We start from the raw sequence: 26653 nt of genomic DNA, 5'->3' as shown, positions 1-26653 counted from the left end.
TTAAGATTTGCCAAACGTTTTTACCGTTACCTTTCGCACCTTCAATTATATTGATGAAAAAGTCAATGGTATAAAAATGCTCCTTATTCAACTCAAACTACACTAGTGTTGCATGCTGATAATGAACAGTCCTCTGTTATGGCGCAGTTTATTGAGGCAACAGACCTTAATGAGCCCAGATCATAGGCCCAGATGGGAAACACCTGTGTGCCGGTAAACCACGTGATCTGGTTCCTCTCAATGGGAGCTAACACGCTCTATCCACAGGGGGGCGCTCTCTTCCCGCTGTAATCATGCTAGACATCTATGTATGGCTAGTAGTTAGCAACCTAAATCTGGTTTATTTTGACCACTGCAGGCTAGTTTGTTTAATAGATAATTTAAGCCAAATATCGTTTAATGTGCCTCTTAAATGTTTAGTAAGTCGGTGTGATTAGGATTTAAGTTTCATTTTTAATATACCAAATAACTAAAACACCGAGTCACCATACACCTAGCTAGCTCAAGCTAAATGACTAGAGTACGCATTACACTTTTATCTAATACCTTACATTTAGTTCAGTTGTGCTTACAGATCTATCTTATAGATGCACATACCAAAATGAAATATGTTGCTATTTTTGGAAGTAAAATGTGTATTATTTGCCTTCCAAAAATAGCAAAAGCTTTGGTGTCTTTTTATATTTTTTTGAGCTTCATCTGTTTTGAACGTCTCTCTCCAGCACACCTAGCTATCAAGTGGACAGAGGACTATTTGATGATGGGTCACAGAAACATTAGAGCTGGACCTGTAGTGTATTTGTTTCCCCAGAAGAGGCCACTCAAAGGCTGACATATTAGGCTGTAGCCTACCACTGACAAACACAATCGGTTTCACACAGTTTTTCTGCTTGGAGTCTCATGATTCATTTTTGCACATTTTCCTAAAATCCTACCTGTTATATGCTATCTTTGGTAACTTTGGGAGCATAACTAAGTTTGGTGCGTCGGAACAATGTTTAGCTGCCCCATACGAGATGATAATGACTGACTTAGTGTCAAATAAACGTTTTGTAAGAAAAAAGCTACATGGCCTGTCGTCTACATAAGAGCTCTATGTCCCTTATCATTGCAATGATACATTTTATTGTTTGCTCAAAAGCTTGTTTTTCCTCATTAAATTTGTTATTCTACCTCACTTAAAACGTTAACTTAACTTATCTATTGTCATTTAGTTGATTCCGTGGTACTACGCATGTTTAAATTCCAGTCCGACAGTGACCTTTCCTCTACTGAAAGTCAATCTTTACCTGTGAGAACCAGCAGTTTTACTGTGTCATAAAATGATCTCAGTTTTCTCTTCGCTGCCGACACACTTGGGCGTGTTAGGGGATTCCATGTATATGACTGCTAGGTGTGTTTGGATCAGTTACTGTGGTGATATGTACCAACTGTGGAGATGTTCAGTCATTATTGAGAGGGTAGATTTTTACCAAGAGAGTTTATTTTAAAAAGGGAATGAACGTTGTCCTTTAGTGTTTGTGTAACATCTTATTTTTGTACTGCTTTAATAAAGAAAGGATTAAGAAAGTGTAACTGAATAAAAGTATTAATCACGTTGAAAAGTTGCTGTTTAATGAGATAAACATTGATTTGATCAAATAAGCTTACTTTGCTTTTTCTCTTAACACTTAAAGTCCTGATTGAATCAAGTTTCTGAACTTAATGCTTTCTTTTGTGGTTGAGTCAGAGGGCTGGGCTTAGACTGCCAGACGAGGCAGGAAATCCCTGCATGTGTGTGTGTGACAGAGGGAAGGAATGTGTGTGTTTTCAAAACGTATTTCTCCTTGCATTTCTCTCCCTTCTCTGCTCGGACGTGTTCTGTCCCACCACCAACTCACGCTCCAAGGTAGGTTTTAGCTCAACCATTCTTGTTGCTCTTCAATCCTGTCAGATGTTCTCTTTGTATTTTTACATGTTTTTCTGCTTTTACCCTGAAGCCTTTTCCCATTCAGCCGAGGGCTTTCACAGTGGGACAATGAATCTTTAGTTGAGCTTCAGCGAGACTCAAATGTCTCTGATATCAATCTTTTTGCATATACTCTGCTCCACCTTTGTGTTATCAGTGAGGAAAACCCAGCCTATCATTTTCTTCCCTCCCTGTCTCACTTCCTGAACATAATTCTGGTCGTTTTTGCAGCAACTTCCTTGAAGTTAGGGCGGGGTATCAAAGTGGTAACAGCCTCAGATCTGGAAAATTAGTTAGAAAAAAAAGTTAGCTTGACATTTAAACTGCAAAATGTCCCTACATCTGTAAAAGAATGTTTTGATATCCATATCACTCTTTCCTCTTTGTACTCTGGCCTTTCAATGTCTCCACATATACATCAGCATGTCTTGATTTCAGTCTCATATAATACAGGACACACACACACACACACACACACACACACACACACACACACACACACACACACACACACACACACACACACACACACACACACAATGTATACACTCGGCTTCAATTGACAGATTGCTCTCAGATCTCTCCTCACCTGCTGCTCTGTCCGCCTGCATATTGTCGCTCTCATATTTCTGTCTGGTTATCGACGCATGACTGACTGATTGAGTCAGTGACCCCTGAAGCATATCGGTGACCTCCACCTAAACCCCTCTGACCACAGAAGCCATGGCCTAAAGGGCTATCTTTCTGTCCGAGATTGGACGCTTTTTATAACAGGAAAGCACCTTTCTTGCTTTTTGATGAATAACCAGATATTTCTCCATTTTGCATCTGTGCACAAAATGAACAGGGCTTCTTGATCAGGGAGGCGTATCATTTATCACATGCTTTTACAAATAAAAAGCCCTTGTACACTTTAACAACCTGAATCCGTGGGAGAGAAACTCCTTCTGGACGGAACTTTGGGATAATAGCCTTTGCAGACCATTAATATGCACAATATAACACACTGCAGGAAAGGGAAGGCCCAAAGGAGCATAATAGGGCCTCTTTCAATTGCAGAGTTTTCAAAAAGGTGTGTTCAGATTAAGTGTTCTGAGCATCTTTAGGGAGCCCTACAAGTCCTTGCCTTGCGTGGGAAGGAAACTGTGAGATGTTTAAACTTCCATTCGTACCTGTTGCTTTCTTTGTTTCCCATTGCGTAGTATAAGTGAATAGAAGGCAAAGGGTTCAAAAGAAAGCTGGAAGAAAAGGGAACAGTGGAAACATGGAGGAGCATCTTGCTCTCCCAGTAATTATCCACTTGGTGTTTAGCTTTAGCCAGAAAGCAGGAACCCGACTCTGCTTCCCCCCCACGTAGCGTCCTATCCGCAGGCAGGCTTTCATCACACCGGCTCCAGTTACCTCCCTCATATAAGCTAACCAGACCAGGTGAGCGCAAACACTCCTCAGTTCCCTACATCCTCACACACCGGGTCACACACACCCCAGTGGACACGCAGAATGGAGCCCGAGTTAGACAGCATGCCGGAGGTACCAGAGGAGATCTTACAGTTAAGTGGAACGGGGCCTTTCTTTGGCATCCTTACTTACTCTTGGAGCGGCTGTCCAAGCATTGTAACCCTAACTCAGGGCCCTGCGTGTGCTGCCTCTGGCCCTTATTCTGTTTCCATCGCTGCCTTACCTCCACCACTCTACAAATGTATCTGTTCTCTTTAACTTGCGTGTTGTGGTCATCAAACCGCACCTGTCTAATGATTACAGTTTATGTAAAAGATATGTAAATGCTGATAACATCAAGAGAGGAGAGTCGATAAGCTGTCATCCAAACTGAAAGAAACTTAAAGGGGCGTAGCTGCTGCTTCCTTAAATGCTTGACTGACCACAATTCTGAGGATAATATTTCCCTTGTTTCCGCTGCCTAATGAGGCCTTTTTTTGGCAGCAGTATTTTACATATTGGATCAGTGTCCTCGGTTGACTCTAATCACTCTTGCTAATTGCTTTTTAATCTTCTCTTCTGATTGTTTCCTGGAGTCAGTCTCAGTATCAGCCAAATCGAGACATAAACTGCTGAGTTACGTAATTGTTTTCTCGACACGAAAACAGTAGTAAATGCTTCGCCCGTATTTAATTGATGTTTATTTTTGCACTGCGATACTAATATCAATGTTATTGGGAGATATAGCGACTGCCATAAAGCTGCAGCGCCCTATCAGAAGAGAGGAAATTGGATGTAACTGCGAGATGGGTTTGATTGGGCTTCAAATGTGTGTGTTGTCAAGCAGGAAAGGCCTTTTGATTATCAGTAGAAGCACACAACTACAAATAAAATACACTCTTATATTGTTTCATACTGGAATTCTACAAAACATACTTATCATGCACAACACATATAAACTACTCTACCGCTGTGCCAATAACTCCGTTCTTATCACAGCCTTAGTTATGTAACAATTAGCATATTTCAGTTCATTACATCATTTATCAAGAAGACACTTTTTTGTGTTGCTCTGGGATGTGTTTTTTGTATGTGTCCACCCCATCACGCAGTTAACCTTTTGTTAGGGTGTTGTGTTGATTACAGGGTTTGAACATGTTTTTCTTGCCTAAAAATGATGAAATTACCAAGCAGTGATTGTATCTCACTCAGTGCAAAGTAAAAAGAACAGACTCGCTACAAACTTCCTTTCAGCGGTGTAAGATATAGCAGGGAGAACAGACAGGATGTGGGTTTGGTTTATTCGTATTCCTTTCTGACAGGGTGGGTTAAACTACAATACCGAGAAGAGGGTATATATTAAAGTGACTCAAATCTAGATAATTCTCCTCCAAGACATGATGTAGCATGCATAAAGCCCCACCTTTGTAACACTATAGCTTTTGGTTTTAGTAAAGCCTGTTTGGTCTTGTGTTTCATAGAAAGGCACGTCATAGCCCGTGGTTTTTAAGAAGCATCACGACCGCTCATTTTGTGTCAAGCCCAAGTGTAAGGGCGCTTATCATGTCAACCACACTCTGTCTGTCTGTCCTATAAGGGAGTGGTGTCTGTAAGTGTCTGTAACACTTCAGTTGGCGTGAAGAACCGTACATTTCTGTAAACATCGGCCCCTAACTTCAAATATCGTCTGATCGTGACACCTTTTGAACTTCCTCCATTTGTTCTTGACTTCTGCTTTTACTTCTCTATCCATTCCCCTGTGGGAACAGTGACACAACTCTATGTATGAACACGTTCTGTTTCATGCGACCCCTGAGTGTGACTCACCCATTGTGGATCATATCTATCACTCTTTCTGTTGGAGTCCACACTATTTTCTGCCCTCTCTACGGCAAAGTGTGTCCTCTCTACCTTTGTCTCACCATGACTTTCTTCCCCAATCGCAGCATGCTCCCCTTCATGGCAGCGCCAGGCCAGTTTGGTGCGGAGGTCCGGGAGGAGGGCCTCAAAGTGTGGAGGGTGGAGAAGATGAAGGCAGTGCTGCTGGACCCCTCCGAGGTGGGAGCCTTTTATAACGGGGACTCCTATCTAGTGCTGGAGAACCGCGGGCAGCTGGGAGCAGACCTCCACATGTGGATAGGTGAGAGGCAAACATCTGGGTATACTCTGAGTGTACGCAGCAGGGTTATTGAGCATGCATCTATGCAATCTGACTTAAGTTCAATGTATTATTAACATACACATTTCAGTTAGTGATAAACAGAAGCAGGCACAATACTATCTGCATACTGATAATATAGTATTGTTTATATAATAATATAAAACAACTGCATTGATTTATGTAATGTACATTTCATCTAATCTTCTTATGCCTTTCTTGAATTTCACCACATTTAAGCATATTATTGTTTTTATACTGTATTATACAGTATTGTACATTGTTTACAGTTGTAGAAGTATTGTGTAAATTAAAAATATATATAATTTCTACACATATTTCTATTCCAAAATGAAGGAAGCTGTATTGTATCCTAATTTCCCTGCGGAGATCAAACATGTATTTCTTAATCAGATTTCCTAGCAATACAAACTTGGAAAATAAACCAAATGAGAGCTAAATATATATCCTAAAGAGGAAGATGGAAAGATGTACGAGACACAAGAAGAGAAGTGATCATATCATTCAACAAATAAAAGACAAGAGGAACAATTGAAAAGAGATTATTTAACAAAAACTATCTAATCCAATCCAATCTAATGAAATAAGATATAATAAGACCTTTTTCAGTTCATGAGGTGCTCTCCATGTTGATTTGTTGTCAGTTAAAGGTGGGGTATGTAAGTTTGAGAAACCGGCTCGAGATACACTTTTTGTTATATTCCATGGAATGCTCTTAACATCCCGATAGCAATGAATATCTGAAGTGCTTTGACAAAAAATCCATAAAGAAAATTCGTCTGTGGAAGCCGTAGCGCTGTAAAAAGCACGACCAATCATCTGAGCCGGCCCGGCTAAAGTAACTGGATGGCCTACCTGCCTGTCAGCCTTCCATCTGTGCACAAACTTATCTCGTGCCCTCATTGGTCATGTGCTCGTTCGTGTGTGTTGGAGGAGGGGCTCTGTGAGGAAGTGGCAGATTTTTTCCGGTTGTGTATTTTCAAATTCTAGCGATCTCGAGCTGGTTTCTCCAAAATGACCTACCCCACCTTTAATCAAATACCCTTGCTGATCAATTGAAACACACAAGTTATGTTGGTCTTCAGAAAGCCAGGAGAGACTCATGCTCAGACCTTTTAGGATAACATGTGTAGCCCTGTCTCGACAAAGCGGTATATTGTTTTCTATTTGCCTGTTGACCATTGTCCAGCGCTGTGCTTACCACACTCCTGAACCTGGCCCTGTGCTGCGGGTGAAAAGCGAAATAACCCCCCCGCCCTGCTGATGGTGATGACACACGAGACACAGCGCTGACCTGCTGCAGCATTGTGTGCGGAGAGAGGGAGGATTAGAGGGAGAGAAAGAGAGGCAGAAGTCCTGAGGGAAACTGGGATAGGTTTTGGAGCGAGGGCCCATGAAAGATGCACGAGGCCTGTGTTACAGCACTCAAATGCTGCGGTTGTTTCCAGCATGTATCCGGTGCTTAGGTAACACTAAGCTGATTGTCCCGAAGCCTCCCTCCTCCTCCTCCTCCTCTTGTTTACAATTGATGACCCCGGTGTTGTCTTTGTGCCACACTCTGTTTGCTTTTGTCTCCATGACCCATCACCTCTGTCAGCGGCTCTTTGTTCCTCACATGGTGACATCCTCACCTTTCTGACCTCATTTCCTAATGCTCTCTTTCCCTCATGTGATCTCACTGCCTCTATTTCCATCACTCTTTCCTGCAACTCTTATGTGTGCCTTCACCTTATTGTTTACCTGATGTTTGGTTTGACAACATGATCAGAACTGAAAACTAGCACTCGGAAGTAAATGTTGACTTGAAGTTAAGCGTGAAAAACCCTCCCGTCTCAAGGTCTTCTTTTCTTTTCCTGTTGAATTTCTAGGGCTTTTAAATGTATCATATTTTGGCTTTGTCAAAGTCTCCATTTATTTATTTATATTTTGTCTAAAGCCCTTCAATAGTGTTTTTAATTGTCAGAGTTTATAGATTTTGTATCTTCACGCTCTACTGTATATTTTCTACTTTTTAATGCTGCTTTAATTCTATTGTGAGATGTTTAAATTCTAGTATTGTCTATTTCTACTCTTTAATTTCTACTTATGTGCAATGCCTTGTTTTGTTGTTTTTTATGCTGCTGCAATTTGGGATCAATAAAGTACCTCTTATCTTATCTTATTTATCCAAGAAGGAATTAAACACAAACAAACGAAACAAACCCTAATGAAAGGTTATCAACCCAAATGCTGACTTCATGTCTCATGCTGCATAAGAAATGGATGTCTATGTTCTGTTGGATTTATTTGAAAACTTAAAGTGTCTCTTTGGTTCTTAGCGTTTTTTGAGCTTCATGTTTCCTTTCTTTCCTCCCACAGGCGAGCAGTCGTCTCGGGATGAGCAGGTGGCGTGTGCCATGCTGGCCACTCAGCTGGACAACTTCCTGAGCGGAGACCCCGTCCAGCACAGACACGTGCAGGGCTACGAGACCCCCGAGTTCATGGCGCTGTTCCCCAGAGGGGTCAGCTACAAGGTGAGGGAGGGACATACCTGAGTGCTGAAGCTCAGATGCTTTAAATGCCATTGAAATGTGAGAGAATTATATAAATATCTCCATTGTCAGCAAAACAAATGCACAGTGCAAGTGGTTTATTGTATGGGTGAGATTTCTGGTAGGAAAGATATCATTTGGTATAACTTATAGGTTAAATGTTAGTTTCCCTTAAAAGATATACGGGAAATATATATTCATTTATTATTCATTTCAATATCACAGTGAAATATGCTATAGACAGGAAAGGGCATTTAGACAAGGGGAACAAATCCTATTTTGAAAGGCACTCGTAAATTAAATTAAAAAAATATATTGTAAAAAAATAAAAGTGTAATTCTTAGTATAATGTATTTTCAATAGTAAGCTTGCCTATAGTTAATTCTAACATTTACTTTTACTCAAAAAGCTTATTTACTTATACTTTTGATTTACTTGCAATGTAAACGATAATCTAAATTTATTTTTAAAATAAGTAATAAACTAGATGCAAGACATATTATATCCATAATTTGTTTTACTACTGGATGGATTATTATTTTACAGCACCCTGGATATAATGGCCTCTGTGCCAAAGTTCATTCATGCCCTTTGATTTTCCTGGGCGCCAAGTCGAGCTTGTTAAAACCAAAGAGGATGTTAAAGCAGACATTTCCCAGCAGGACGAAACATACAAAACTGATATAAAAACCTTGATGCATTTTAAATGAGTATCCCATGAACCTCTGTGCAGACGGGCGGTGTGGACTCGGGCTTCAGGAGGACTCAGGGCTCCGGCACGGTGCAGAGGTTGTACCAGATCAAGGGGAAACGCAACATCCGAGCCAGGGAGGTGGAGCTGTCCTGGAGCAGCTTCAACAAAGGGGACTGCTTCATCCTGGACCTTGGGGAGGTGAGGAAACAAACTGTCAAACAAGCTGCCAGAGAACAAACAACACATATCAGCTTTCATAACCAGAAAGACCTCATTTCATTTCATGATTTCGTTGCCCTCCAGATCATTGTGTCGTGGATCGGCTCTCAGGCCAACATGTTCGAGAAGCAGAAGGTGCGTGAGATCGCCTCGCTGATCCGAGACACGGAGAGACACGGTAAAGCCAAAATCGTGGACAGCAACGAGGGGGAGGAGCCAGAGGAGATGCTCAAGGTATCTGCACACTTGTATCATGCATGTTACTCATAGAGGAGGTCATTTAAAGGTCACCTATTATGCAACATGTGTCCCCTCTGTGGAAAGACATTCTGAAAGTTTCAGGAAAAAAGATTCTCTCTCTTTTTGTCCTGATCCATTTATAGAAAAGCCTGTCTGAAAATGAGCTGATCAAATTTTGGCCACTTTATGATGTCATAACGATTTTTTTGACTTGTGTAACCATTAGCCAATCAGCAACCAAGGTAACCCCCCCTCTCCCCCTTATCACCTGAATCTCCTCCTAGAGCACCAGTGTGTTCTTTGTAACCAAACCTCTCTCAGAGGGGCGTGGGGAGGGGCTCCTTATTTTCATCTAAAGTAACAGACAGAGAATCAGCACTTTTGAAACAGGGCTGAAACAGAGGGGATTATGGGTAATGCTGCAATGATCTGTTTGGTGTTTCCAGCCAAACACTCCAGAGACATGTTTTGTCCGAAACCTATAATATATTGATGAAAAACAGTATAATAGGAGACCTTTAAAAGCATGCAAAGGAAGTTCTGGGGTTATTCCTGAAAAAGCCTGTTGGATCTTCTTGGTTACTGAGCTTCCTGTCTTGTTGCCGGGCAGGTTCTGGGAAAGATGCCCCAGCTGGCAGAGAGCACACCAGAAGAGGACAGCAAAGCAGACGCTTCCAACTCTGCCTCCCTCTACAAGGTACCTGCATAGCTTTGTACCTGCACTCATACTTCAAACTCCCTGTTTACATGTCAGTATAACACTGTATATCTCACTCCACAGGTGTCTGATGCCACAGGATCCATGACGATGACCAAAGTGTCAGAGAAAAGCCCGTTTGCCAAGGATCTGCTGGTTCGTGATGACTGCTTCATTCTGGATAACGGCGCCAACGGGAAGATCTTTGTCTGGAAAGGTGAGAAAATACTGCTTTACCCCAAACCAGCAAATGCGCCCATGCCAGTGATGTGCGCTATCTAATTAAATCAGATTTTAGTTTAGCATTGGGGAAAATATGTGAGAGTCTCAAGACCCATTCTTTCAAATGTGGAGCGAAAGCATTTTTTAAGAGCATCAGCATTATTTAAAGTGTCACTACAGCTCTGTACTGTCCGCAGTGCAGTGCAGGGTGTACAGTCCCTTAAACAAAGCTGCTGTCTCTTCTGATATCTGGATAAAACCATACCTCTTACATCAATGATTAACATTACACTTTTTAAGAGTTTATTTCCTGGTACAGAATTTAATTTCAATGCGGAAAAAAAACTTACTTTTCAAGTAAGCCTGGCAGAGTGGAGAAGCTTAAGACATTTACATATCTTTGTTGGGAAAGTAAATGTACAATAACATTCGAAATGATAAAGTGTGAAAATGAAATCATTGAAAGAAATTCAGAGTTTTGAGTTATGGGCATATGATTGGTGTAGAAGGAACTCATGTCCTCTTATTATATCAAGAAGTCATTGGAAACAGCCCTGGTAGTGCTGCTGGTTGTATTTCACTTCTATTTAGATAGTTTGAAACTATGTGGGAACTACTTTTTATATAATATTATTGCCCCTAGTAAAACATTTTACTTAAAATGGCTGATATCTTCTCTTGTGGACACCGGGAGAAACTGAAAACGTAACATGGTATACAATCTCTATGAATGCTGCTCCTAATCTGAGTCATTGATTGACTTTCAGGCAAAGGAGCAAATGCTGAGGAGAAGCAGTCGGCCCTAAAGATGGCGGATAACTTCATCGAACAAATGAAATACCCCAGGAAGACTCAGGTACGCTCGTAGTTCTTTCGAATGTTGTTGAGATGGATTGTTTACAGATTCAGTACACGGTGACTTTATCAGATATGCAATAAGCAGTGAGCGTGTCTGCAGGTGGAGATTCTGCCCCAGGGGAAGGAGACCATCATCTTCAAGCAGTTCTTCAAGAGCTGGAACTAAAATGTGACTCATCCTGCGCACGAGGAGAAGACGCTGGACATCTGAAAACCGACGGCATCTGATCCAAAATACGTTTTTTATATGCAATGACCCGATGTACATATTTGAAAGGTACTGAGCACACTGTAGCTCATTTTGAAATAGATAGAAAAGAGATATGATGCCACTTTTATAAATGCAAAGTCTATTCTATTAGAGATAAAGATTATAAAGTCTTCTTTTTTTTTACGATGCTCGAGTGTCACAGATTTTCCTGCATTTGACAAATAAAACTTGAACTGCTTGCTACTTGTGGTTTTAATTTCTTTGTCATCATTTTGTTTTGGCCAAGCCTCGGACCATGACAGGTTTTGTATGACGTTGTTTAATTGATCCCCTCACTGTTCCCATGTCTGTGTGACTATTACCTGCACACATCACAGTCATCGTCAAGCAGTGTTGTAGTCAAGTCACCAATTCACGAGTCCAAGTCACCCTCGAGTCACCACTCTTCGAGTCCGAGTCCAAGTCCGAGTCACCAAGGGAGAGTCGTAGTCGAGTCCGAGTCCAAGTCCGAGTCACCCAAGGAGTGTCCAAGTCGAGTCCGAGTCATCATTACCTGTGTTCGAGTCCGAGTCCAATTCCGAGTCACTTAAGAAGAGTCCAAGTCAAGTCCGAGTCACAAGTCTTCATGTATTAATCTTCGTGGATATATGTTTTGAAATGTAGCTGCTCCTCTACATTGCTGTTATCCTGTCTATTCAACTGCTGTGAAGCGAGTTTGGCTACAATTCTTGTAATAGGTGCTATACAAATATAAAGCTTATTTCTAATATTCATATTATTATTATATATAAATAAACTATATTTAAAATGAGTTACCTTTTAGAGAAGTGATTATATTTGTATGCCAATATTTTCCTATGGTAAAGTTTTCGTTTTGCACTTTTATTTTGATAGTAATAAGATCGGGACTCTTATTTTGAGTCCGAGTCCGAGTCCAAGTCATCCTGTGCGAGAATTCACGAGTCCAAGTCCGAGTCGCGTCAATCAGTGCGCGAGTCCGAGTCGAGTCACGAGTCCCGAAAATCGGCACTCAAGTCCGACTCGAGTCCGAGTCCAGGACTCCAGTACTCCATCTCTGTCGTCAAGTGTAATCAATGGTGGAATTAGCGCATAATATGAACTCAAATGCTACACTTATGTAAAGGTTTGAGGTAATTTAACTTTATATGTGTTGCTACAGTATGGCATCAGTTTATACGATATGATGTTCTGCTTTATTTCATTCTTCATAAGTTAGTATATTAGGAGTTTTATGCATCAGTAATAACACTATCTTATATACTCAACATTTCAATCAGGGACTATCTATCTACAGTACGAGAACTTTAAGAGTCATACTTATATTCAAAACAATTTCACAACTGTGCTTTTGTTTCTAGGAGCAGATCAGCATTCAGAAACAGGACAATAAACGGTCTATTCTATACTTTTGAATGCAGGACTTTAACTTATTTTACTTAGTATTTTACAGTGTTGTTCTGCTACTTCTACAAAAGTATAATATATAAACTCTTCTGTGATTTCTGACGGTTATTTTGACTTTCACTGAGCCTTTACTCATATACAGACTTGACACTGAAGGCAATACATGTCGCCTGGCCCAGTGTGATGTATTTAGGGCGTATTAAGCTAAGGACTAAAGGTCAAAAGGTCAGGGGGCTGATGTAGTGTAGGACCTTGACGCAATGAGTTTCACTCTTACGACTCTTCCAGTAGCTAACGAGGAAGTGAATGGATAACTAGGCAAAAGGTAGGATTCTGATTTGAGGCCTTCACGCAGCATAACGCTTTGTTATTTGACCGTGTTATGGTAGTTTATGTTGGAGCGGAATAAGGACTGATTACAGTTCAAAACAGATTTAAACAATTATCTCCAAGCCTTGATATAGTGTTTCAATGCTAATACATGCAGTTATAACTGTCATGTAATTGTATGCTGCAAAATATTGGAAATATTACAGAGGTGTAAAGTAACCAAGTACATGTAAGTACAATGTTGAGATACATGAGTATTTCTGTACTTTGTACTTCTACTCCACTACAGTTCAGAGGTAAAATCGTGTGTTTTTACTCCACTACATTTACTTTGTACCTTTAGTTATTTTGCAATTTGGATTAATGATTTGAATTATAATCAAGTCATTAAAACTAGCTGCACCTTTACCAGCTTTGATGCATTTATAATTATAATCAAAACATATCATATATTATTCTGAAATGGACCAGTCTGAAATGATTACTTTTACTTTTGGGACTAATAATATTTTGATGCTAATACTTTGTACTTTTACTTGAGGAACATTTTGAATGCAGGACTTTTACTTGTAGCATAGTATTCCTACACTCTGGTACTTCTACTTTTACTCAAGTACAAGATCTGAGTACTTCTTCCACCTCTGCATAAATCCAGTTCAGAACAAAACACCATCCTTCCATCCATCTTCTCCCGCTTATCCGTGGTCGGGTCACGGGGGTAGCAGTTCCAGCAGAGAGCCCCAAACTTTCTTTTCCCTGGCGACATCAACCAGCTCTGACTGGGGGATCCCAATAAGGCGCTCCCAGGCCAGCGAAGAGATATAATCCCTCCACCTGGTCCTAGGTCTACCCCTCGGTCTCTTCCCAGAACAAAATCTTTTATGTATTTTAAACAGTGTTTCGTGTCTATTATGAGTTCATTTATTTTTGCCAATTTGACCCAAGCAGCCACTATATGGGAAACACCTTTACCGTTACTATCTTGTTTATAGGTGTGTGGCGCAGTGGTCTAGTGCGTTGGTGTTGGGATCAGGGGGTCACAGATTCAAACCCCACTGCAGTCAGCATGTCGTTGTGTCCCTGGGCAAGACCCTTCACCCCAAATTGCTCCTGTGGGGATTGCCCACAGTATTGAGTATGTAAGTCACTTTGGATAAAAGCGTCTAACACAGGGGTGTTAAACTCAAGGCTCGGGGGCCAAATCCGGCCCGTGACTTCATTTTCTGTGGCCCCACAAGAGCTTGCAAAGAATATTATATGTTTATTATACGGTTACATGATGATTTACAGAAGCACGTTACTCGTAAACTACATGTCCCACAATGCACCTCAAATTTGACTTTTTTTCTTCGAAATATGCCTTTTTTCTTAGAATCTGCCCTTTTCTCAGAATTGGACTCTTTTTTTTAAAATGTCACTTCTTTTTTTTTATTTAGACTTTTTATCCAGAATTTGGCTTTTCTTTTTAAATCATTTTGTGACATTCTCACTGAAGAGACTTGCAATTATTTGCCCCAGACTTCTGCTTTCAGACATAGTAAATTATGAAGTTATTACCCTATCTGATAATAATCCAATGCAGAGGCAATAATGTAATATAATACATTATTTTATATATATATTTTATATATGTATTTTATATAGTCCGGCCCTTTGAGTGCAGCTGATGTGCGGATGTGGCCCACGATTGAATTGAGTTTGACACCCCTGCACAGGGGTGTCAAACTCATGGTCCGGGGGCCAAATCCGGCCCGCGACATCATTTTATGTGGCCCGCAAGAGCTTGCAAAGAATATAATACGTTTATTATACGGTTACATGCTACTTTACAGTATATCTATATATGTTCATTTTAATTAATTTCTCATTTTATAGTTATTTATCATTTTACATTTTTGATTTATCCTTAATTGTATTAATCTGTGTGAATCTGTGCTGTGCTGTTTTTAAATCTTACCCTGTTGCTGTTAAACCACTGAATTTCCCCACGGGGATTAATAAAGCTCCATCTTATTTTACAGAAGCATGTTGCCCATAAACAATATGTCCCACAATGCATCTCATTTTGTGACATGCACAGTGAAGAGACTTGCAATTATTTGCCCTGGACTTCTGCTTTCAGACGTAGTTAATTATGAAGTTATTACCCTATCCGATAATAATCCAATGTAGAGGCAACAATATAATATAATACATTATTTCATATATATGATGTATTTATATATGTATATTTATATAGTTACAACCGGCCCTTTGAGTGCAACCATAATGCTAATGTGGCCCACGATGAAATTGAGTTTGACACCTCTGATAAGAATCCCTGCTGTGCGTCACTGATTGATATGCAGAGACTTACAGCGGTCATTAAACCTCACACCTTCCTCCAGCGGCTGCCGAGAAGCATGAGGGTTTCTGTCAGAGGTTTCCTCGCCACCTCAGAGGGAGTAATCAAAAAGGTCCATAGGTCAGAACGAGCAGAGGAACAAATACGCAGCGGGTTAGAGAGCAGCGTTTGTCCAGAGATCTCTACCAGCAGAGCTGCACCACCCTCCTCCTCTACAGGTAGGACACACTGAATATCAGAGCTTAATACGATGTACTGTACATGTACAGGTGTGTGGGGCTGAAACATTTAGACTGTATTTATGGTATCGAACACCATTTTAGAAAATATATTTTGCATTGTAGTTCAACATGTGCTGAATATAGATTGAATTATTATATTATTTTTAACATGATTTTTCCATATATCCAGATTAATACTCAAGCATCACTGATTTGAGTATAAATTAATGACTTATATTATTAAATATTTTTGGTAGGTGTCGCTTATCATTAAAAGCATTATTATTTTAATAAATAAAAGGTTTCACATTTCCACAAAACTTATTTTTTCATTGTTTTTGAGGTTTTCTTTTCAGAAATAATGTATATCTGGAATAATAATAAAACATCCATATTGCCATAACTAAACTACACAATAGTCTGTCAAATTGTTAAATTAGTTCTCAAAGAGTTTAACTAATACAATATTCAATAATATAATACCAGCCATTTTACCGTTGACACATAATGCAAGTATTTATTTATACAGCTGCTGTTACTTTTTACATCCCTGGTTCCCCAACCATTTGTTTTCCTCTGCTACAGAAGATAGGACGCCACCATGGAGATGACTATTCTGAAACCTGCTAAAAGTATGTATAAATCCATTTTCAATCAATGCCAATTGCATTTGTCCTGCTTCATGCATGTTAAAACAACTTGTGTCTGATGTGGCTGGAAAATGCACATTCAATCAGATAAAGGCATTAAAGTATGTCCTTCATGATTAAAAGCCTTTAATTATGGCTGCTAAAGCTTCAAGCTAATAATCACAAAGGCTAATAATTGCAGTTTCATTATTGCAATCTTTGCTCACTTTGTTGGAAAAATAACAACATTTTCTGCTAGATTTTATGTCAAGTGATAATGAATGAGACTCAAATTATGTTTCCTCCTGAATGTATCAGTTTTTTTTATTACTGCACATATTTTATTCCATTCTATGTCGATGTAAATACTGCTATATTTTAAAATATATATATATATTTTTTTACCTTTATGTATGCACCACAACACCAAGTCAGATTCCTCGTACGTGTCAACCTGGTAATAAACCTGTTTCTGACTCTGATTCTGAATATGTCCCCCTGCAGGAGTGGGCATACTGAAGGGGGGCGAGAGGAACACCCAGAGCAGCTCCATCGGGGCCGTGCGCTGGAACCTGCCCGAGGAGGACGTGCAGATCCACAGCTCGGCCCCGAGCAGAGCCGCCATCAACCTCACTCACCGCTCACAGGTACATGGAAACTGCTTTTTCATTTATATATTTTTTCTGTGAATTCCGTTTTGGTTTACATTCTTTTAAACCATACCCTGTTGTGCTTTCCTGCAGCAACACCCTCGTCAGAACGGCCTGAAGGATCTGCGCAGCCTGCAGGAGTGTGTGCAGTTCATCCATCACTGGAAGGAGCAAGTGGACCAAGTCTGCAAGGTAGGACATCAGGGAAGGAAGGAAGGAGATGTGAGTCAGTGTCTCAGTAGACTCAAATTATTGTCTTCAATAGCAAAGAACAATCTGACAACAGAAAAGAGGGTAGACTTAAGGGAACAGGAGAAGGAAATACTATATTTTTTATTTCTAAACATTCATTTCCTTACAATGTTGACTCAGGTTGTTTGCCAGCTCAGTAAAACATGGCTTGGATTTGGACAGTAAAAATTACTGCTGATTATCTCAGTCTGTTAAAAATTTATGAACCTGTTTTTATGACCCGCGTGCCAATAGAACCGTCCTTCGGGCAGCAGAGCGGAAATGGTGGAAATCCAAACACCGCGACGACCTCCTAACCTATCAGGCTCTCCTCTCCTCTTTCTCTGCTTCGATCTCTCAGGCAAAAAGCACTTTCTTTCAAGATAAGATCCAATCTTCCTATTCCAATCCCAAAAAACTATTTTACATCTTCTCCTCCCTCCTGGACCCCCCCCCCCCAAAGCCCCTTCCCCCCTTCTGTCAAGCGACTTTGTTAACCACTTTGAAAAAAAGGTTGATGATATTCACTCTTCTTTTTCTGACTCACCTTTACTCACCGCTGGGTCACCAGACCCTCCTTTCACCTGCACACTAACCTCCTTTTCCTCTCTCTCGCCAAGTGAGGTTCTTACCCTCATTACCTCTGCCCGCCCTACCACCTGTCCTCTGGACCCTATCCCTTCAAACCACCTTCAGACTATCGCTCCTGATATTCTACCGTTTCTCACCCATTTCATCAACACTTCTCTAACTTCTGGTCACTTTCCAAACAGTCTCAAGGAGGCAAGAGTAAACCCTCTCCTAAAGAAACCCACTCTCAACCCGTCTGATGTTATAAACTACAGGCCTGTCTCTCTCCTCCCGTTCCTGTCTAAAACACTTGAACGCGCTGTCTTTAAACAACTCTCCTGTTATCTCCATCAGAAAAACCTTCTGGATCCGCACCAGTCTGGTTTCAAGGCAGGTCACTCCACAGAAACTGCCCTCCTTGCTGTCTCTGAGGAACTGCACACTGCTAAAGCAGCCTCCCTCTCCTCTGTCATCATCCTTTTGGACCTGTCTGCTGCATTCGACACGGTGAACCATCAGATCCTCCTTCGCACTCTCCAAGAACTTGGAGTTTCAGGCTCTGCACTTTCCCTCCTCACCTCATACCTCAAAGACCGCACCTACAGGGTTACTTGGAGAGGGTCCGAGTTCGACCCTTGTCAATTAACTACAGGGGTCCCTCAGGGCTCTGTTCTTGGTCCCCTCCTCTTCTCCTTGTACACAAATTCGCTCGGATCTGTCATTAGCCCGCATGGTTTTTCATACCACTGCTACGCTGAGGACACCCAATTAATCCTGTCCTTTCCCCGCTCAGAGACCCAGGTCGTCGCACGCATCTCTGCTTGTCTAGCTGACATCTCTCAGTGGATGTCTGATCATCACCTCAAGCTCAACCTTGACAAAACTGAACTGCTTTTCCTTCCGGGAAAAGATTGTCCCTCTCTTGACCTAAAAATCAACATTGGCACCTCTGTTGTTTCCCCGACCCAGACTGCAAGGAATCTGGGTGTGATCCTAGATAACAACCTGTCCTTCACTGCAAACATCGCTGCTACAACCCGCTGCTGCAGATACACGCTTTACAACATCAGGAGGATACGTCGCCAGCTGACCCAGAAAGCCACGCAGTTTCTGGTCCAGGCTCTCGTCAGCTCACGCCTAGACTACTGCAACTCCCTCCTGGCTGGTCTGCCTGCATGTGCCATCCGACCTCTGCAGCTCATCCAGAATGCAGCGGCTCGTCTGGTCTTCAACCTTCCTAAATTCTCCCACACCACGCCGCTCCTCCGCTCCCTCCACTGGCTTCCAGTAACTGCTAGAATCCACTTCAAGACAATGGTACTTGCGTACCATGCTGCGAATGGATCTGGCCCTTCCTACATCCAGGACATGGTTAAACTGTACACCCCAGCACGTGCACTCCGCTCTGCATCAACCAAACGGCTCGCTGCACCATCGCTGCGAAGGGGACCCAAGTTCCCATCAGAAAAAACACGTGGGTTTGCTATCCTGGCTCCAAAATGGTGGAATGAGCTCCCCATTGACATCAGGACAGCAGATAGCTTACACACCTTCCGGCGCAGACTGAAAACTCATCTCTTTCGACTCCACTTCGAGCGATAGAACTATTAACAAAGCACTTATATACTAATAAAGGACTGGCTTATCTAAAGCCAGTTGAGTAGCACTAGAAATGTTTTTGCTCTATGAAACCTGATGTACTTATATGATTCTGTTTTCTTCAAGTTTGTATTTTGTTGGTCGAACGCACTTATTGTAAGTCGCTTTGGATAAAAGCGTCAGCTAAATGCAATGTAATGTAATGTAATGTAATGACCAAAACAGATGAGTGTTGCCGTGGGAAACATTTACCTGATCACGCAGATACTGTAGATGAGTAAGTTGAATGGGTGGATGTTACCTGTTTATGATGCTCGGTTATCTGCCTCGCCGTGCTGAGTCACAGATAGAGGGTTTATTTAACTGTAACCTTTCTATTTAGACATCCGTAAAAGGGAAAATGTCCCACGTGTTTTTTTTAAACGTCACCTTATGGTCATAGTGTCAGAATCAGAATAAGACAACGAGTTCACAAAAGTTGCTCTATTCTAGCATAAAATGTATTAAAATTAAAATAGAATAAATATATTAATATAAACATAAGGAGTTTAAATAAAATTCAATGAGAAAAAAAATAGATTAAATATTTATATTAACATAAGAAGTACAAATGTGCAAGTATATAAAAATGGGATTTAACGATATATAAAGTGTTGTAAAATGACTGATAACGATATGAATTAATTGTTGTTTGAGATATTCACTGTAATACATAAATAATCTTAAATCTTATTAGTATTTTACAGTTGAATAATTGCACAGGTATTGTGTTTTTAAGAGTGTGTGTTGCTGTGTTGCAGCAGGGCGGGGGGGATCCACACGAGGGTCCCAGTGATGAAGAAGCCCAGAGTGCAGACAGCCGTACTGAGCGCAGCCTGGAGGAGAGCAGGAAGCTGATCCTGGAATGGGCCGACGAGCTGCACCATGTCGACAAGGTCAGAACATGACAACAAAAATACTATTCTGTTTTGTTTTTTTGGAACGGCTATGGTTGTGAAAGAAATATCAATGTTAATTTACTGATTTTGTGTCCTCAGTTCCTGAAGGAGATGCCCTCGGCGTTGGAGAGTGAAGAAAATAAGAAGAAAGGTTTCAAGGAGGAGCCACAGATGAGGATCATGGAGTGGGCGAAGGACCTGCAGACAGCCACTGAGGTGAGGGACATTAAACCAGAAGAACGTCCCAAAAAAACGTGTAGAAAGGTTTTTAGTGTCTGTTAATCTCACCATAAACGACCTACCAAGTGCATCTCAGTTGGGAATTGTAAGCGCATGAAGGGAAATGACTTAGTTTTACTCTCTTTACAGTAGGCAGCAGGGCCGGCCCTAGGCACTGGCAAACTAGCCGGTCGACTAGGGCGCCAGATCTGGAGGGGCGCTGCAATGGGAGAAAAAAATAATTATAATACAAAAATATATATATTAATTTTTAATTTGTATTCTGCCTAATTTTCTGCCCTTGATGTAATACATTTACATTAATAATTGAATTGAACAACAAAATAAAATATGTTACATTTATTTGTTATTGGCTATAGGTTATGTTCACATACTTATTTGATTATTAAAATGCAAACCGATCTTTTTCATATGGGTGTTTAGAGTTGTACCCCCTAGATCTAGTCTCTAGTAATTCTGCTCAAAGTGCACCAGATTGAAAGATTTTACTTTAAAATGTTAAAAAAAATGTGGATGTGACGTCCACCCGCCAATTAAAACATGTACAATAAAGAATACATTTGAAACCTTCTTTATGTATATAACCAACATGTCAATACGTTTCAGTTTATGTAGTGTATTGGTCTTGTGTAGAGATTTGCTTGGAGGGGGGGCATCAAATCATAATCTCGCCTAGGGCACCAAAATGTCTAGGGCCGGCCCTGGTAGGCAGTATGTCAGAGTGTGTGGTTTTTAAGGGGAAAACAATGCCAAATCTCGAAGCTGAGTGTTTGTGTCTGCAGAGTTGTGGTGTGGCGAGCGAGGAGCTGGGCAGAGTGCTGAGTCAGTTCGGCCTGAAGAAGAAGCGTCTGGGGAACCTGCTTCCTCTGCTGGAGTTCATCACCTGGTCCCTGCTCAGAGAAGACAGCACGGTGAGAACATTTCTGCCATGCGTTGTTTCTATGATGGCTGAAATGAAATAGAAACCAACATTGAATCTGACCATAAAACGAATAATTGGCTTGGAATACGCTACGTGTGTGACATGAAGCAACATTACATAACATGTGGTTAAAGTGAACCCTGCTCGCTGAATGCGTGCAGAGCACTCGGTGATGTGGCTTATATGACCCTGACTAGCACAATAAATGTCCTTAATAACTGATAGTTTCTCTGCTCAGTTTTCATCTCACACGCAGATGAAGGCGCGGCGGGCCAAAGTTATTTTAATGAAGTTTGAAGGACTATATCGCAGTCCAGTTTTACTTTCTTTCATGCTTGAAAACGGGAATTTCCACTATCTGCAGCAACAATAAACTGCATTTTCTCTATTTATGTTTAATTATGGCCCTAAAAAGGGCCCTATTATGCTTTCTCGGGGGTGTCCCTTTTCTGTAGTGTGTTATATAGGGTTGTGCATGTAAATGGTCTGCAAAAATGTCACAGTAGAGGCACAAAATACAATGAGGAACTTGAAAATGACCGTTGACTACTGGTGCAGGGTCTGGTCTATTTTGCATTACTGCCCTCATAAAGCCAGGGTCATCACCACAGTCAGCCAAACGTATCAAAGTGCTAACAGGAAGCACTGGTACATCACACACATTAACATGATTCATGGTGATAAATGAAAATGTTGCTCTTGTGGAAAAAAGTGATTTTTACCTTTTTGTTTTCCCATTTCAGAAAATGATTCCACAGCTATGGTTACTGGCAAAACAAAGGACCTGGAAAGCCGGGATTTCAAGATACATCCCCAACTCAGGTGTGAATTAAAACAAATAATTGTATAATCATTTGACTCTTTGTTTGAAAAATGACACGGGTACGATCAATATATTATTCTGATGTGATTGAGACGGTGGAGGTTTTGATCATTTAATAAAAAGCTATTAGTCTTTTCAGCAACTCAACACAGTTTGTGTTGTATAAGGTGTGAGCAGTAGAAATACAAACGGATTGTCCTTTTTAGAATAAATTGTCGAGGCCGAAAGAATATTTTAAAGGAACATTATCAGGTTAAAGATAATGCTGAGAAAAAGAATTAGTAAGTGTCATCATCTTACGCTTAAGGTTGATCATGTGTCCCATCCTCTGTAAATCACAGCATTTCATGAACACATTTGTTGTTGTTTATCCACTGCACATTCAATAACATACACGTCTCTGTTTGCAGTCTGGAATTGGATTTGCAGCGCAGCAGGTAAGACCAACCCTTATTCATTTTATCTTGTCTTGTATAACAACACTTATTTGACAACAACCTCGTGCTTTCTCTGTTCCCTAACAGCTGATGTGATCCTGGACCCCATGACCAACCACCCCTGGCTGCACATGTCGGAGGACCAGGTCCAGGAGGGTCTCTCTGAGGCCGAGCTGCCATTCAGCCCCCAGCGCTTCGACAGCTGGCCCTGCGTGTTGGGGTGGGAGGGCTTCAGCAGCGGGCGCCACTACTGGGAGGTGGACATATCCAAACATGGCTTCTGGCGTCTGGGAGTGACCACCGCAGACTCCAAGCGTCTCGGCCAGTTCCCCATGACCCCCAAGGAGGGCTACTGGGTCCTGTGGCGCAGCAACAACAACTTCTACGCCTGCACCAAGCCGGAGAGCGCTCAGCCCGTCGGCATGGTGCCCAAACGGATGGGGGTCTACTTAGACTATGAGGAGGGCCAGATCTCCTTCTACAACGCAGAGACAAAGACCCACATCTACACCTTCACTGGGAGCTTCAGGGGGAAGCTGTACCCTCTGTTCGCCCCGCTGGGGGGCCGCACTGTGCTGAGGATCGTCCATCATACAGCTACTGGGAGAGCTTCTTTGGTGGATTCATTGTAACTTGATGGAAAAGTTGGTTTTTCGGGGGGGATTTGATTGACCTTCCATGTTGCTGTAAATAGTTGCTGTCAAATAGTGATATGCAAACGACGACTGATGTATATCAAAGTGCTCATGATGCTGTAAATAGATGTATCTGATCATAGCATAAGTGGAGATTTTTGATCAGACGGTCAGAAACATAAACATTGAAACGAAACTTTGTGTCAAGTATTTATTTTAAACCATGGAATTTTTGGAGAATTACACTTAATTTTTTCAGAATTTCCTTATTTATGTGTGGACATGAAAGATCCCGTATCTATGCACTTTATAATGCACTTTCAGAACTGCAATAAATATGTATATACATACTGTATTTACTGTGTTTTTTCATTCTCATCTCTGACATCAATGTAAATCTTTGTACATTTTACTTGACCCTATTACAATGCTGATGTTCTTCTCTTTGCATGACAATGTATATTTATTCAAATGTTTTATATTTTATATAAATGTAAAATGTGTTTACATGTGTGTCAGGAGCCTCTCTTCCAAGCCCAGGGTCCGTAAGCCTCACAGCTGGAGGCAAAGAGACTGCCACCCCCCGCAGGTCTGCACAGTCCCTGTCTTCAGCATCCCACTCCACCGTCACCCTGCAAAGGGACAAAGGGGGACATGTCGCAATTTTATCCAAAAGATGATCTGTGATAACAAACTTAGAGTATGTGAATAAATACTCAAATGTAAACAAATACAATCAGTTGTATGTCAGTGTTTATATGTAAATGATTGTTTATATGTATATATTGTAATAATAAAACATATTTCATTACAATGTATGAAATGAGTGTTATTCTCCAAGAATATATAAAATAGTTGGTTATCCACGTATCGATAACTCATGGACTATACATCGATTTAAGAGCCAAACGAGAGGTCCTCATGTTGCTCTTCAGTCTCAGCTTCATTTTATTTTCAAGTCATTTTACAGGTCTGTATTTTTTCGTAATTCCTAAAAGAGATATTTGATCTAATACTTAGAATCGTGTACAACAGGTCAGCTGAACTTGCAGAAATGCCTTTTGGTCCACTTTGTTTACAGAAAAAACATGTTTCAAAAGGATATTAACGTTCTTTGTTTTGAATGATTTATTAACTAGAAACACATCAAATGATTTTAATGTGTTTTTTTGTCGTATTTTGTTTCCTACGGTATATACATAATACTCATGTGTGTTTCACCTGGCTGGGATGTTGAAATGAACCGTGGAATAAATATAAAATGCTCTTTCTCTACTGCTTCTTCACAAACATTATTGTCGGTTTGAAATTGGATACATAAATATTATTATTTAATAGACCAACAAATATCTTTTTGCATTCCTTGATCACTCGCTGTAATAGTAATCACATCTTGGTCACCACAGCTTCAACTGTAATGTCCATATTATGAAAATGATGCTTTAATTTAAGAAGTATCATTAGAAGTGTAGCATAATACTTCAGGTGTCTGCTGCTTCATCCTGAGCATCCTCATCTATCCATAAATACTGACCTCTCATTGATCTGTTCTGTTGCCTTTATAAGCAGATGTTCCACATTTCTAATGTTGCTCCTTAATATGAAAAACCTTTGACCCGTTACCATCTGAATCTGGACTTACGGCATGTATGGCTGGACGTCCCCCCCGTCCCCCCACGGCCCCTCCTGCTGAGCGTCCGTCAGTCCCACCCACAGGAAGGGGAAGAGAGGGAACCGTCTCATCACACCTTGGATAAACTCCTAAAGAATAGGAGACATTAAGATGACTTTATATCCAGAAACGCTCCCTGATGTTATCTCTGTGTTTGTGTTGTTACCATCTCTGCGGGGTCTCTGATGACGGCCAGGCTGCTGTTGAGCTGCAGGCAGAACTCTAAGCTCTCGATCCAGCTACGATCATCTTGCTGTCCCACTGAGAAGAAGTAGCAGTGACCCCCCCACCACAGCCAGCCGTCAGGACACACACTGCACATGGGGTCTACACACAGCAGGACGCACACGCTGATCTGAATGCATTCAACACACCGGTTAACACAACTCAACATACCAAGATGTCATGGGCGCTTTCACCACTGTCATCAATCAAAGATCTGCCATCTTAATGTCCTGTAAGTGTTTACGACTGCACCCACACGCGTTGAGAAGCCACATGGGCAGGATGTGAGATGTTGGCATCAGAGAAGAGAATATAAATCAGCTTGAGTTACGGTGTGGAGCATCAGGTTCACTTCCTGGCACTCTCTTTGGCACTGCTGCAGCCTCTCCATCAGCTCATGGCCTGACGTGTTGGCGGTCTGATCCACTTCTGGTGCTCTTGTCCACGTGACTGGCCAATAAACACGAGTCATTTAGTAACTTGATGCAGTGTACCTGAAGATGGTTTGTAATTTCTATGATGACAAGTATAGTAATAACAGGAAATAGATGTTGATGGCCCGCTTTATTATCAAAAAACATGTCAATTACAACATGGTGTCTTTAAATGTTTCAATATGAGTTATTTTTAAACTTTATTCATATACCTGATATCTGACTTATTATGGTTTGAAAATAATGAAATGTAAAATAAACTGTAGTCCTAAATTATTTTTATTTATGCGGGCACAAATAGGATCAATGCATATAACATGTATTATTTTTACATTTATACTCACCAAATAATACCAAACCCATTAGAAGTCCTATCACCAGAATTGATGTTGCCATAACAACAGCCACACGAGTTGTCAGTTGACAAGTGTGACAGGAAATCATCATTGTCAACAAGAAAGGTTATCTTACAATGACAATGTAAAATGACTAAACGTAGGATATACATAAACCTGTTAACCAATGACTTGAGCACAGGTTTCTTTATATGTTATGACGACAACATATAAATCCAGTACGTATAAACATTAAAAAAAAGAAAATCTATGAAACAAACGAGTTTGATACAAATATGAGTGAGTTGACTTAAGGACCACAGAGGAGGTGTAGGTAGACAAATTCATTTCATTATTCATTTAGGTTAAAAATGTTCTTAAAACTAACCTGCAGGTGTTTCTCTTTTCGCCTCATCCTGTTCGTTTCTCAAATCCATGCTACTGTACGATGCTCTTTCTCCTCTTACTTGACATGTTTTTACATGCTTGTTGACTCTTCTTTCGGGTTAGGGCTTGTGCCGCCCCTTCCTCATATCACAGCACTTCTCTTAAACATGGGAACTCAAGTTATAAATGCATACTTGGATGTTTAACAGGGGAAGCTGGCAGGCGTACTGACGTATATGTGAAGTTGTATTTCTGACAGCAGACCCGGGGGGGCAGACAGAGCCTGAACCCTCACATGACAGCAGTAACTCAGATACTTCTCTGTTTATCTGCTGACGTCATCTATCTGCTGCTTATCTACCGACGGTCT

The 26653-nt window shown here is 40.9% G+C and overlaps 3 protein-coding genes across 3 annotated transcripts; 2 read left to right on the top strand and 1 right to left on the bottom strand.

Moving 5' to 3' along the window:
• Positions 1 to 1764: 1764 nt before the first annotated feature.
• Positions 1765 to 11479, top strand: capgb (capping protein (actin filament), gelsolin-like b). The gene is made up of 9 exons (XM_034106488.2): positions 1765 to 1888; positions 5332 to 5525; positions 7923 to 8077; positions 8829 to 8987; positions 9093 to 9242; positions 9859 to 9945; positions 10030 to 10162; positions 10935 to 11023; positions 11126 to 11479. The coding sequence occupies exons 2-9, from the start codon at positions 5333 to 5335 to the stop codon at positions 11189 to 11191; spliced, it is 1032 nt and encodes a 343-aa protein (XP_033962379.1). The 5' UTR covers positions 1765 to 1888; position 5332; the 3' UTR covers positions 11192 to 11479.
• Positions 11480 to 15393: 3914 nt separating this feature from the next.
• LOC117464051 (nuclear factor 7, brain) lies at positions 15394 to 23244 on the top strand. Its single transcript, XM_034106577.2, has 9 exons — positions 15394 to 15553; positions 16690 to 16832; positions 16929 to 17027; positions 20039 to 20170; positions 20273 to 20389; positions 21196 to 21324; positions 22079 to 22157; positions 22569 to 22595; positions 22683 to 23244. The coding sequence occupies exons 1-9, from the start codon at positions 15394 to 15396 to the stop codon at positions 23225 to 23227; spliced, it is 1431 nt and encodes a 476-aa protein (XP_033962468.1). The 3' UTR covers positions 23228 to 23244.
• Positions 23245 to 23687: 443 nt separating this feature from the next.
• On the bottom strand, positions 23688 to 26351 carry LOC117463966 (killer cell lectin-like receptor subfamily G member 1). Its single transcript, XM_071206569.1, is given in 6 exon segments — positions 23688 to 23816; positions 23819 to 23862; positions 24873 to 24991; positions 25069 to 25231; positions 25451 to 25577; positions 25906 to 26351. Coding segments are annotated over 6 exon segments (627 nt in total). The 5' UTR covers positions 26009 to 26351; the 3' UTR covers positions 23688 to 23745.
• Between the last annotated feature and the right edge of the window lie 302 nt (positions 26352 to 26653).

This window comes from Pseudochaenichthys georgianus, chromosome 18, assembly GCF_902827115.2.
Source record: "Pseudochaenichthys georgianus chromosome 18, fPseGeo1.2, whole genome shotgun sequence".
Lineage (NCBI taxonomy): Eukaryota > Metazoa > Chordata > Actinopteri > Perciformes > Channichthyidae > Pseudochaenichthys > Pseudochaenichthys georgianus.
This window is presented reverse-complemented; position numbering and strand designations above follow the sequence as displayed.

Coding starts and splice junctions, on each gene's coding strand:
- LOC117464051 (XM_034106577.2), top strand. CDS start 15,394: ATGAGGGTTTCTGTCAGAGGTTTCCTCGCCACCTCAGAGGGAGTAATC. Junction 21,325..22,078: donor TGCTCAGAGAAGACAGCACG/GTGAGAACATTT, acceptor TTCCCATTTCAG/AAAATGATTCCACAGCTATG. Junction 22,158..22,568: donor AAGATACATCCCCAACTCAG/GTGTGAATTAAA, acceptor CTCTGTTTGCAG/TCTGGAATTGGATTTGCAGC.
- capgb (XM_034106488.2), top strand. CDS start 5,333: ATGCTCCCCTTCATGGCAGCGCCAGGCCAGTTTGGTGCGGAGGTCCGG. Junction 10,163..10,934: donor GAAGATCTTTGTCTGGAAAG/GTGAGAAAATAC, acceptor ATTGACTTTCAG/GCAAAGGAGCAAATGCTGAG. Junction 11,024..11,125: donor AATACCCCAGGAAGACTCAG/GTACGCTCGTAG, acceptor GCGTGTCTGCAG/GTGGAGATTCTGCCCCAGGG.